At 46.2% G+C, this 13,994-nt stretch overlaps 1 protein-coding gene across 5 annotated transcripts in view; it reads right to left on the minus strand.

Moving 5' to 3' along the window:
• Positions 1 to 13,994, minus strand: part of FNIP2 (folliculin interacting protein 2) — a 126,394-nt gene that overhangs the window by 29,580 nt on the left and 82,820 nt on the right. For all 5 annotated transcript variants that reach the window (XM_070769188.1, XM_019977640.2, XM_070769190.1 and 2 more), the window contains 5 exons: positions 10,230 to 10,359; positions 3,817 to 4,018; positions 3,457 to 3,545; positions 656 to 802; positions 371 to 540 (listed from right to left, as the gene is read on the minus strand). In XM_070769188.1, the coding sequence (XP_070625289.1) occupies positions 371 to 540; positions 656 to 802; positions 3,457 to 3,545; positions 3,817 to 4,018; positions 10,230 to 10,359 (738 nt within the window). The remainder of the gene's footprint in view (positions 1 to 370; positions 541 to 655; positions 803 to 3,456; positions 3,546 to 3,816; positions 4,019 to 10,229; positions 10,360 to 13,994) is intronic.

Below are 13,994 nucleotides of genomic sequence, written 5' to 3' on the forward strand. Positions count from 1 at the left end.
CAGCCAAATAAATATTACCAAAAAAAAAAAAGTCTGACCAGGCACGGACAGCCCCTCTCCCCACAACCAACAAAAAATTTTCTGGTCCAAGTGTCAGTGGTGCCAACATTAAGGAAGCCCACCAGAGGAGGAGCCGTGGCTGCCATGTGGGAGGACCCAGAGGGCCTGCATGGCTTTGAAGACCAGAATGAGGCTCTGGTGGGGTGAGGGTCCTGCTTTACAGGAAGAATCTGTGGGCCAGTCTCCTGTTCCCTGCCAGCCCAGTGACACCTGGGAATCACTGGGTAGGATGGCTAATATCAACCGAAAACGTTGCTGTTTCTTCAGTTCCACCCCACGCGGCCTCTGAATGGTCACATCAGGTACTGACCGAGCTGTGCCCAGAGAGGATTGTACGGGTGTGTCTTGGCCAGCATGTTGACCAGCTGAGAGGTGCGTTTCTCGGAGAAGGCTTTGATGGGTGGGTGATCAACGGGCATGACAGTGGGTACCCAGGCCAGGTGGTAGGTTAGGACTGCAGTCAGCAGGGCAGCAAAAAACCTTGGAGAAACGGGAGAAAACATAACCAAGTGAGTCAACGCAGGAAGAGGCAGTCACCCACAGCACGTACACGGGCGAGGAACTGCCGTGCAAGGCCCCAGTGGGCCGTCCTTACTGGTTCTTGTTGATCTGCTCTATCAGGAGTGTAAACTCCTTGAGGAAGCGCTGGCACAGCTGGGTCCTCTCCAGGGTGCTGGACATCATGGCCAGCCATACGGGCTCGGCGATCCTGGGCACGGAGTACAGGCTCCAGATCGTCCCTCTACAGAAAAGAAGGGGAGCAGGGAACTGTCACAGGTCGTCCCTCTACAGAAGAGAAGGGGAGCAGGGAACTGTTACAGGTGTCGTGGTGGATGACCTTTGCATAAAGGAACCCAGAAGAAAACAGTCATCTGGATCTATGGAGCCCCTAAGGCATTCAAAGCAGAATATAACACAGGGGTCAGGTGCAGGGCAGGAATAGAGACACAGACAAAGAGAACTGACTTGTGGACACAGTGTGGGAAGGAGATTGGGGGTGAACTGGGAAAGTAGCACTGTCATATATACATTACCGTCTGTAAAACAGACAGCTAGTGGGAAGCTGCTGTATAGCACAGGGAGCTCAGCTCGGGGCTCTGCGATGACCTAGAGGGGTGGGATTGGGGTGCGGGAGGGGAGCTCAAGAAGGAGGGGACATATACGCATACTAATGGCTGAATCACGCTGTTGTACAGCTGAAACTAACACAACTTTGTAAGGCAATTATACTCCAATAATAAAATGTTTTAAACAGAAAACTACAAATAAAGTAATATGAAACAGGGGTTGGTAAACAAGGACACAATGTACAGGTCAAATCTGACCTTTATTATAAATAAAGCTTTATTGGCACACGGCCATGTGCATCATTTCCCTATTATCTTTCGGTACATTTGCACAACGGAAGAGCTGAGCAGCTGCAGCAGAGACCCCTTTTCAGGAAACGTATACTGAACACTGATGTAAGATATCCTTTAAGATGCCTTGTGTCAGAATCTAGGGCAATTTTTACAGGAAAAAAATATAAGGAAGAAAAATCAAATATGTTAGACTGAAAATGTGACCAGAGGCAACTCAACTCTCCCAATTTCTCGTCAGCACCTTCCTTCTCTGAACCAAAGCACTTTATTCACTTCACATGAAAAAGCTACATAAATGTCTCTTCTTCACTATATTATTTACTAGATTGTTACACGGACTAACAGAATCAAATTCTTAGGACAGTATGCTGTTAGGAAACTGATTAGTCTAGTCATATCATTTTACAGATTAAGAAACCGAGGTGTAGCGGAGCTAGGTTCCTCGCAGCAGACATACACTCCGATGAGGACGCCTGGTGCCGCGGGCTCTGCTCCAGCCCATGTGGCTCACAGGGGTCTTTCCAGGGAGCACACCGACTTAGCCTAGGCTTCCATTCCCCACTGAGAAACTGGCTTTAAGAAGCACTGCAACAGCCCTGCTCAGCCTGTTGACCATGAATCCCACGTGCCCCCCAGAGCAGACCACCTTTCTGCCTCTGAGGTTAGGACACATCCCCTCTCCCTGGTGAATATACACGAGGCATATTCTGACCTCAGTTTGGGGTCATGTGCATCAAGGAGCTGGGACACACAGGATCCTGCCTTGGCACAAAGCAGAGCATCTCTGAGCAGGCAGGAGGGACAAGTTACAGCCACATGGACCTGGGGTTCACTTACTGAAACCAAGGCCTCCAAGCACTAACACACCATACTGTCATCGTTTCTGAGCAGCGGTTTGCTAAAGTAAGAACAAGACCCATACATCCACAGTGAGGCCTCTGATCCTGCACTTTAAGATCTGGACCTCTCATTAAACAAGTGTGCAGACGCTCTAGCACAAGCCAGCCTGGAGTCTGCCACAGCAGCCCCAGGGCGCCTACACTGCAGGAAGTTCACTAGTCACCACACTGCCACCGAAATACACAGCTGCACATATTCCTTAAACATCTGACTTAGTCTGAGCAACCCCAGATAATGAGTCATGTGTTACTGGAGTACTTTACACATAACTCAGGGCTCAGCAAAGACTGGATGGAGACTTTGCTTCAAACAGCATCTGAGTTCACCAGCCTTTACCTTAATCATCACAAAAACCTTCTAATGTTCTAAGAATTGTAAACATTTTTGTTATGCAGCTAGAGAGGAACAGTTAGATTCATTCATTAGCTCGTGACTGTTTCAGAGGGGACTTCCACTCCCCACCCAAGAAGCGGGCTCTAAGGAGTGCTGCAACAACCCTGCTCAGCCTGGTGATCGTGAATCCCACCTGCCCTCAGAGCAGACCACCTTTCTGCCTGACACAAGGGGCAGGACCTCTAGAAAACTGGTCTCCAGGATACAGAGGTCATCAATCAGGAACTCAGAGTAAAGATACACTAGGGTGACCATGTGATTTATGTCCCGAGGAGGACCCTCACGGGGAGGACACCAGGTGTGCACAGGACGGTCCTGACAAACTGGAGTGTGATGTCCCTGACACACACACTCTCCCCACCTGCGCTCTGGAAGAACACCTGGGCTTCAAGTTTCTGCATCTGTAAAATGGGCCAAGAGTGCTTACTCTGAGGGTTTTTGTGAGATGACACAAGACATACGAACATCAATTTTCTCCATTCATTCTGGTAGAGACAATCAGATCAAAGACTGTCCTTCAGGCAGTCATGAGGATAACTTGGTGCTGGTGACTTAAACTTTTTGCTCCTTTGGGCCTTAGCTTCCAAGGAAGGAGCGGCTAAAATAACCAATAACTGCCAGCCCCCTAGTTGGAATTTGCCCCCAACTCTGAATTCCGAGTCATGGTCTCCACGTATGTGGAGGTTCAAGGTTGCTGCTCCACAATGTCCCTTGCTGGGTTTGCCAAACGCTGTCAACTTACCTGAACTCCCCCAGAGCTTCCATTAGACGGCTGACATAGAACTGGACACGGAGACTCGACTCTGCTATCTTCCTGCAGGAAATCATGGCCTTCGGTGGAGAGAAAAGAAGCCACTTTATGCTGAGACGACACTCCTTCACAATCATCTACCAGGCTTTATTCATGAGACAAGGTTACAGCCCACATGGGAGGCAGTAATTCCCTTTCCCAAAGCAGTGAGCACCTGCTGACTGGCATCAGTGTGCCTATGGATCTGTCTACCACTGCTGCCACCAATCCACGTGCCCCGGGAAAGCGATCCAGTAGAGAGAGCCCGCCGCCCTTACAGCCCTGTGGGGCCACGTACTGTACTTTCAGTACCTTTTCAATGGCACTCTTCAGCCTGTTCATGTGAGATTCAAACAGGGGGAAATGAGAAAAAAAGAAGTCCTGGAAATTCCTCTGTGCCTCTTCCTTCTCGCACAGTGAAAAGATGATGCTTATGGCAATCTTCTTCCTCCGGACTATGGCCGGGTTGGAACTGCAGGTTTCTTCGGCCAAGCTGAACGTCTCATCCATTGACCTGGAAGGAGAAGGGGTTTGAGGGGTCGCCCTGCTGTCAGTGGACCACAGTGAAAATGAGCCATGAAGCCAGGATGACACCCTGACAGCCTACCAGGGCATGTGGTCCTCACTCAGAGCACATCCCCTGCTAAGCCGTCCTCCTCCATCAGATTCTATTGTGAAAATGAAAACCTCTACTTGATACTCAGTGTTATCCTAACATGAAAAGAAACTTCAGTGAGAACTGAAAGTAATTTTAAGTGCCCTCTTATTAGACACTTAGTCCTTTTCCCTTGAACTGTGTTACATCAGACTGGTGGTATTTTGGAAGGGGTGTGAAACATCTGTTGGCTCAAAACACAGGCTCTCAGTTTTAGCTAATAGATGCCGGTAGATAAGACTCTCTGAAAGGGAAGGTCTGCTGCAGTCCACTGTGTGACCAGGACATCGCGTTTGGACATTTACTAGCAGCCAAGGCTTGCCTTCCCAAGGTTACTAAAACTATTAGATGAAGTTACTCCTCTAAATGCTGAGACTAAGCCACGTGACCTTGAACATTCTCCGGGAAACCCTCCAAGAAGAAAGAGCCCCCTCTTTTCTACTATAGTCAGCACCTGGACCAACTTAACGTTCTGTGCAAAGACTCTGCTTCTAGGATGAGAGAAGCATGAAGCCAACAAACTGAATATGTATTCAATTTGTTGTAAGTGATGAACCTCACAAATACAGCCAATCCAGGTCTCTCCTTTATTCTGAAAAACCAGCACATGACCATGTAGCTGCTAACAGCAAGAGTGAAAGATTTTTTTAAATTATTTTGTTTTTTTTTTTTTCTATTAAAAAAAAAACACCAAAGCAAAGGATGTGCATTCATGCTGAGTTGCTTCAGTTATGTACAACTCTTTGCGAAGCTATGGACTGTAGCCCACCAGGCTCCTCTGTCCGTGGGATTCTCCAGGTGAGAATACTGCAGTGGGTAGCCATGCGCTGCTCCAGGGGATCTTCCTGCTCCAGGGGATCTTCCTGACCCAGGGATAGAACCCACATCTATGTCTCCTGCACTGGCAGGCGGGTTCTTTACCACTAGCGCCACCTTTAGGAAGTCCCGAAGCAAGTGACATCACACTGCAAATGAAAGAGCCTAGCATGGCACAAGGTAGGTTTTGCAGTAAATCTTTCTCATTGACCCTAGTGTTCAGCTTCGTCTGTTGCTAAGCACAGGAGGACGCTGCCTCCTTCACGTCCCTTAGTACAAACTACACCCCGATGGCCACGTCTGCTGGCAGAACTCAAGGCAGGCAGCCTCATTCCCGGTCTTTAACTTGTTATTTAGTGCTCTACTCACAGGAGATTTCGAACATACCCACATTTTAAAAACATACACACATCAGAAGTTTTATGGTCAAGAAAGCTATCTCTTTTAAAATGAGATAAAAAAGGAAAGGAGACAGGCATCGTGTTCAGACCTCAGAGGATCATGTCACTGATGTGGCTGATACATCAGTAAAAGACTTCACTCACAGACACGCCAGGGGAAGGACACGGTCTCCCAGTGCTCTTGTAAATGTTAGGCATTGAAATAAACCAGCAACTGCTTTCTCTGAGAAACCCCTAGATCCTAATTATTTGCTTGGCAGAAAGAAACTGTCGAGGCGCTCTTACGATTTTACTTAATTTCATACAATGCTCCCTCTTTTTTCCCACAGTACCTGTCCAATAACTTTGATTCTCTGCACCAGTTTATTTGTATTCTGTAGAGGAAATTCTGAGCTTATGTTACACCAATCCTTTCTTGCAACCCTTTCTTCTTTGTCATCTCCTACTTCCCTCCTTTTTGCAAAAGTAAGAATGCCTACATCAGTCTGCATGTCTTGGTCAATGTGGTCTCTAATAATCAAATTGCAGTGACCATCGAGCTCTCTTCAGATGTCTGAGTCAGCTCTAGTTCCACCCTGAAAACAGTAACCAACTCCAGTCAGCACAGCAGACGGTGCCACCTGCTGAATTTCTGAGAATCACCCGCAGCTCTAACAGCGTGTTGGCTCTCACTTGCTCCCCTGAACTCTAAAGCAGCTGAGTTTCCTTCAGTCTGTAGTAGTCTTGGATTGGCCATGCAAACGGGAATAAATCAGGCCATGTGGTATTTACAAATATACTTTTTTTAAGCTTGGGATCATTTTTTTTTAATTGGAGGAAAATTGCTTTACAATGTTGTGTTGGTTTCTGCCATACGACGACTCGAATCAGTCATAATGATATACATATCCCCTCCCTCTTGAGACTCCCTCCCTCTCTATCCCAGCCCTGTAGGTAAGCACAGAGCGCAAGGCTAAGCTCCCTGCGTCACATTACACAGCAGCTCTCCACTAGCTATTTCACACGTGCTGCTTTCCCAGCTTGTCCTACCCGCTCCTTCCCCTGCTACACTCACAAGTCTGTTCTCTGCCTCTGCATCTCCATTTCTTCCCTATAAACAGGTTCATCAGTACTATTTTTCTAGATTCCATATGTACGCATTAATATATGATATTTATGATATTTGTTTTTCTCTTTCTGACTTGCTTCACTCTGTATAACAGGTTCTTGGTTCATCCACCTCACTACAACTAACTCACATTCCTTTCTTTTTATGGCTGAGTATTACTGTAAATATGCTTTTAAGATCAACCTACATGACAGCATGCTTCAAAGTGTTTTTCAACATTTAACTATGCACACAAATACTTTACCATAGCTTTACCGTCAGGGCACTAGGTGAGATACACAGTCCATTTTGCAAACATGGAAACTGAGGCAGAGTAACTGACTTGCTTCAGAACAGAAAGGTTTTCAGTGACCACGCTGCAATTAGAGCCCAGGGCTTCTGTCTGCTGGCCCTGGCTCACTGCTTGGACACTGGGAATGCCCAGGGCTCTGGCCCCACGTCTGATCCATCTGCTGGGGTCACCCAGCTGAAGCACTGAGGGGAGGGGTGGGGAGCAATCACACAGCTGACAGGCCTTCAAGTCAAGGGAAGGCCAAGCTACACACTGAATTTTTCTTATTAAAGAAACCAAATAGAACTTTGTTGACACTTATGAACAGCATTTACATACGTTATGAATACTTCAAGAACCTAAATGAAGCCAAAACTCTACTATTTAAGTACATCTCAGTGACCCGTAGCTGATCTCAGGACTGCTTAGCCTAACTGCTTACGTCATCTGAACTTACACTGAATCTGTGGATTACACTGGAATATATGAAATCACCATTTCTATAGGTCAAAGAACATCTCATCAGCAACTCTGGTTACTCGTTTTATAATTCAAGTCAGCAGCCTTTCTGGCACATTACAGCTGCTTCTTCAGGGTTTCAACAGCCCCACTAAGCAGGGAAATCTCTGCAGCCTCTCTCCCACACCCCTCTGGCAGCACCTCTGCATCAGCTGGTAAACTGCCCCCGACTCCGCCTGCCCTGTCTCCAGGCACCAAAGCTCCCCGGGTGGGATGGCAGGGCCCCGAGGTGTGGGTGTCCACGAGCAACCAACACTATGGACTGTGAAGATCCCCCCTGGCCACCCTGAACTCTCTCTGGAATGAAGTCTTTGCTGTGACTTTTCCCTCAGAGCAGAAGCAATCACATCTCTGGCATCCACTGTTCTCTGGTCCAGAGTCAGAGACTAATCCCCACTCCCACAAGGGTGCTGCCACAATGGAGATGGGCGACACCCCTGTAACTGAAGGATCTTCACAGGCAGTGATAGGTGCTGAGTCCCTGCAGCCCTTCCATCCTGGGTGTCAGACAGGACAAGCCCAGGGCCAGCCCAGGCTGTGCCCCCTCGCAGGGCTGCTCTCAGAAGAAGCTTGAGGTAATATTCAGTGGGTACGATCTTGATCCCTAACTGGGTCACCTTTAACTTGTGCTCTCTAAGTGAAGTCTGATGGGGTGATGACGCATGCACACGGGCACGCACACAGATGCCAGGCAGCTGAGCACACGGGGAACTTGGACGCTGGGCAGTCAGCCTGGGGGCAGGCACATACCCACACGCCAGAACCCAGGTGCCACGAGGCCCCAGGTGGCAAGGCTGGGACCTGGGCCAGCAGATCCCAGGTGGTGGCAGCAGAGGTCACGGCTGTGGGAGAGGGAAAGGACTTGGGCGAGACATAGTGGAGGCAGCTTGTCTATCTATCATCAGAGCCCGCCCTTGTGGGGTCTACAAAAATACTCAGCTCTTTGTCTTGAGCCCCAGGGCAGTAAATTATCACAAAGAAGAGCCTACAGTGGACAATGCAGTAAAGTATTAATACATCAGGGAGTTACTAGAGTTCTTCAAAGAGTTTTTAATCTCTCATTTTGAAAACTGCAGCAACACTGCCAAGCAAATACAAGCACAGAAATAGAAATCAAGTGTAGAGCTTGTTTCACTGGATAGAAAATACCCATTACTTTCTAGATGAAGCTTTAGATGATGAAATTATTAATAAGGAAGCCTATTTTAAAATTAATTTTCCATATAATTGACAACATAGTATAGAATGCATAAACAGGCATTCTGAATTACATGCAATGCACAAAGACACTTCTAATTTCTTGTAAGACCTCCATAAGTTGCAGGAATTGGCAGAGGAAACATTAAAATAATCTTGTATAAATTTACATTTAAAACTGAATTCAGACATACAAAATGGATATGTGTGAAGAATAACATCTTTAGCAAAACTTCTCCATAAGAATAATCTTATCTAGACATACTAAAATTTATATTTTTAAAGTTTATTAAAAGTTTATCTCAATGTTGTTATGATCTATACAATTCCAGTAACTGTTACAATAAACAAAATGAGCTTTCCCAAAATAAAAAAATTATCAAAAATTATCTGCCATCTTGGCATTTGAAAGGAGCAGCTAACACCGCTTTCAATTATGCCAACTGACATACAAATTCTGATGACCTAAACAAATGAATCTGCAGAAAAGTGAGCCAGAAAAATCTTATGAGTCAAGATATCATATGAAGTATTACTACTGATTATATAAAATGACTGCATCCAAACTTTTTTTTGCAATTTATAAGTTTATGTTAATAGTCATGGATCACTATTATTCCTATTATATTTTGAAAGTAAAATATTTTTAATATATTTATTTATTTGGCTGTGCTGAGACTTAGTTGCAGCATGTAGGATCTAGTTCCCTGACCAGGGATTGAACCCAGGTCCCTTGCATTGGGAGTGAGCAATCTTAACTGCTGAACCATCAGGAAAGTCCTGAAAGTAAAATACTTTTAATGGAAAAGCCTTACACTCATTTTATAGGTTGTTCTCAAAATGCCTGGAGCATAATTTTTTAAAAAGAAACATTAACACGTGATGTTAATTTTGGGAGAAGAGGGTGCTGGCAGCCTGACGCCCTCTACATGTCTCAGCCCCCCATCTCTGGTTCTTTCAGGACCACTTCCATGAAGGTTCCCCAAGCCCCAGGACCTCCAGAATGCTGCCTCTCTCTCCCAAGCTCCAAACACTCTACCCTCTCTAAGCATTTATCTTCTTTATACCATTATTTACCTGTGCGATTTCACGAACTTCTGAAATGCAGTTGTGCAGCTGACTCTTCACTCCCTCACAAACCCTATACATGCTACTCACAACTCAACTTACTAAGTCAACCGACTGTCGTCTGGATTTTATAGGGACAACCATCTTCATTCCCTTTTAAGTTGTGGGTTTTATGAAGAAGAGATTGGAAGCTATTGATGTAACATCATCATAAGTCAAAAATGTACATTTTGCAATGTAACTAAACTTTAGATCTGAAACCAACTGAAATAAAGGCAAAGGATATCTTGGTACCATCTCTATTCATAATCAAACTCATGACTGTTTAAGAATTTAAGTTTTACCAAAAAAAAAAAAAAAGTGTATGTTACCATTCTTGGGTTCATATATTTTCAAAGACCATACTATGTCACCGTAAGCCAAGATTTATTCCAGCCTTCTCACTTACACAAGCTACTCCCGGAGGGGAGCCAGTACAAACAGAGAATGTACTCACTTTAAATCAACACAGATCTACCCAGATATTCCCAGTGTCTTTCCTGGACCCTCAACTTGTAAACTTCCAGGCTGAGCCGAAGCTGAGTGGAAAGCTTTCACACTTTCCCAGGGATGGCAGGTGAACGCGGTGTCTGCGGGCACCCCCTAGCTGGCCACCTGGGTGCCCCTTGCAGCAAGGGGGACCCAGCTTACCTCCTGGGGATGATGCCATTTTCCAAGCTTGTGGTCTGGCTCCGAAGCCAGCGGCGCTGGTAGCTGCTGGACGAGGAAGTGGAGGAGCTTGGAGACGGGAACGGTGTGATCAGAAGGCTGCTCAGGGAGGCTGCAAGAAGAAGACTGGAAAGTGAGAGTTGAACTCAAGGAGCCTGCATGAACCTACACAAAAAGCACAAGCCCAGGATCCTAACTGTTGTGGTTCTACAGGCCACACCCAGCAGGGGGAGACCTCCCTAGGACTTCTGTACTGTGAGAAAATATCCCATAAAAGGGGAAACAAGTCAAAAGGAACAGGGGCCACAGACAGAGCCTTGCATCCATGACCAGACCTCACTTACAAATGCAAACAATTATTACTCATCCACTCAGAGTGCACACTGAAGATTTCTGATACAGTGTTCCACAGAACTATTGCTATTGCTGCCGGGTAACCAATGCCCTACACAGCGTTTACTCACACACATTAACCTCTCTTGACTGCTTCTTCACTCTATTTAGAGGTGAAATCCAGGCAGAAAGGTAGTTCCTCCACACAGCATTGCCTCTCCTGCACCCCCAGCCCTAAATGCATAGCATTTGCCCCCAGGCCCGGCCCACTGCCACTCCCTTGCTGTGAAAGAGGAATATGTGCATGTGGGGTTGGAATGCTGGAGGAGGCAGACTTTTTCTCCTTTTACCTCCCCAAGTTACTGGGTCAGGTAGAGAAGGGGATGGAATGTGACAGGCAGCCAGTCGACGTTTTCAGACACAGGTACTGACTTCACTAAGCGCAGTATACCATGCTCGTGGACACCACTGGAAGGCAGCTTCTCCACGTGAGCCATCATGTTTTTATTTCTACTTTCACAGGCAGATGGAAATACGCTGAGTCCCCAGCGTGAGTTCTGAAATCCTGCAAGGGTTGCCTGGCTGCCCGGCAAGCATCTGCAATGTGCCAAGCACTGTGCAGCGCGTGGTGGCCCTGCATGGAGCTGACGGCTGCAAGACCAGAGAACCCCCAGCCACAAGGGTGCGAAGCTAACAATCTAGGCTTCCTTGTCCACAGCAGAGGTGCTGTAAGCATCCATGAGATGCTCTTCTTCTGATCCAGTCCGCATGCACAGGGAAGGTAGAGCTTATTCATCTGTGGATCCCTTGTATCCAGGATGTGCCTGGGACACAACGGACAATTAACACAGGTTTGCTGAACGTATGGCACCTCTGCACTGAAGTGCTGCCAGGTGAGGCTGGCCTGGTTTCAGCCTTGAGGCTGGACTTACACCTCCAAATTCAAATCCCCATTTCAAGTATCAGTGAGTAGGTAATTCTGTTGAGAATTTTGAAGGGAGATAGAGTTCTTCCTCAAAGTAAGAGAATACTACTTAATGAAAAAAATCCTAATTAGACATGTCTGCTCCACTCCCAAGTTCTTAAAATCCCCTATAAGATCCAGAAGATCCTCGTTCCCTATTTCCAAATCTCAGGGTGCCTGGTCTTATGCTGAGCACATCATCTTCTTCTTGGCAGGTGGAGGACACCATTGAGATGCAGCACTCGCATTATAAATACTTGTCCCTACCCTGTCACAAAAGCAGGATGGGATGAGCTAAGGACACTGTCTTCTGGAAGTCATGCTCATGCTGTGTGCTCAGTTGTGTTGACTCTCTGTGACCCCATGGACTGTAGCCCATCAGGCTCCTCTGTCCACGGGATTCTCCAGGCAAGAACACTGGAGTGGGTTGCTATGCCCTCCTCCATGGATGTTCCTGACCCAAGAATCAAACCCAAGTCTCCTGCGTCTCCTGCATTAGCAGGCAGGTTCTTTACGACTGTACCACCTGGGAAACCCTCTGGAAGTCCTACAGCTGCAAGATTCTTCTGCTCAGTAGAGGAGGAGTAAGACCCAGGCCCTCCTTCAAATCCCAGCTCTGTGGCTCACTGTCTGGGACACGTGGGTGGTTCACTTAACCTGTCAGCTTTCTCATCCATAAAACAGGAGCAGTAAAGGAGCACACCTCAGTATGTTTCGTGAGAGCTGCAACCTGCTAGTGGGTTATAAATTATTTAGCAGATCAAAACCGGTATTTTAAAAGAGAAGTATGAATGGAAATAGAGGGCAGTGTTAACACTAATTTATGACACTTTTGTTTGTCATATATAAAGATGTTTGTTACTGGATCATGATGTGAAATGCATTAGTGTGGGTGGCAGACAAAAGAAAGCTTTAAAAACCACTGACCTATTTCACACAGTTCCTGTGAGGATTAAACAAATCAATACATGTAAAACACTCAGCCAGTGCCCATACAGTAAATGTTACCTACTCACTCTCTGACAATTCTTAGAAAAGGTGGGCCAGGTAAGACATTTCAGAGTACTACTAAAAGGTCATTACTTCTGAATAGTTAATTGTGAAACGAACTGAGAACTTGTAATAGAGACATGAAAAAGAAAAGCAAAAAATTAAAATAAAAAAACCAAGGAGGATGTTCCCTTTATCCGTACTATAGAATGCGGAATAATAATTGTAATAAAAACATAAGCTAAAGGCTGGCTGAGCGTTCTCCAACATTTCCTGAAAAATATTCTGGGGGCTTCCCTGGTGGCCCAGTGGCTAAGACTCTGTGTTCCCAATGCAGAGGGCCCAGATTCAATCCCTGGTCAGGGAACTAGATTCTACAGGCCACAACTAAGAGTTCACATGCTGCAACTCATGATTCCATGTGCCACAACTTAAAAAAAAAAAATCTCGAGTGCCACAATTACCAACACAGCCAAATAAATAAAATAAGTATTTTAAAAATGCATTTTGATATCACATAGGAGGACTTTTATGCAAAAGTACTGTAGTGTATGTAGTCAATCATGCGTGCATGCTGCATTGTTTCAGTCATATCCGACTCTGTGCGACCCCATGGACTGTAGCCCACCAGGCTCCTCTGTCCATGGGATTCTCCAGGCAAGAATACTGGAGTGAGTTGCCATGCCCTCCTCCAGGGGATCTTTCCAACCCAGGGATCAAACCTGCATCTCCTGGGTCTCCTGCATCGGCAGGCGGAGTCTTTACCACTAATGCCACCTGGGAAGCCCGTAGTCAATCATACGTTTTAGCAAATGATACAGCGACAACTCTCAGACACAAGAACAGGCCTCATTTTACCTTGTAGCCTATTGCCATTTTCATGAGAAAAGGATGGATTCAATCCCCATTTAGTACGTGTGGCTATGGGCTGGGCCATGGTCTACAAGGGAGTGCAGCCTGGATGCTGCTGAGGCGCTTGTCCCCATCCCCAGGGCAGAGTGGGCTTCCCCGGCTAGTTCACTCACTTCACTGTGGGCCTGGCATCTCCAGGACACCAAAGAGCTTCTGCACAGGAGTTCCATAGGGTAGGTCCCAGCCCACACCATGCTTCCTGTCAGCTCCACAAGTTGGTGCCTCGGTTGTAAAACGTGCGACTTTCAGTTAAATTATTCACAGCCTCAGCTTCAGCTTTAAAAGTGCTATGTCTGACACTTCTTAATATTTTTAGTATCGCTCTTCTTTTTAGAATACTTTTATAATTAGCACAAATGCTAATGCACACAGACTGCAAAGATTTTTGGAGTTTTGCACATGAATAAGAAAACAATTTATGCTTGCATCCCCACCCCCGACAGAGGAGGGCTCTTAAATAAGTGTCTATGTATTCCTACAGAAATTAGCGATAAGAAAAAAGAATACATCTATAGGCTTAAAAATGTCAACTGCTGGCTCTTCTTGAC

Source organism: Bos indicus, chromosome 17 (assembly GCF_029378745.1).
Source record: "Bos indicus isolate NIAB-ARS_2022 breed Sahiwal x Tharparkar chromosome 17, NIAB-ARS_B.indTharparkar_mat_pri_1.0, whole genome shotgun sequence".
Lineage (NCBI taxonomy): Eukaryota > Metazoa > Chordata > Mammalia > Artiodactyla > Bovidae > Bos > Bos indicus.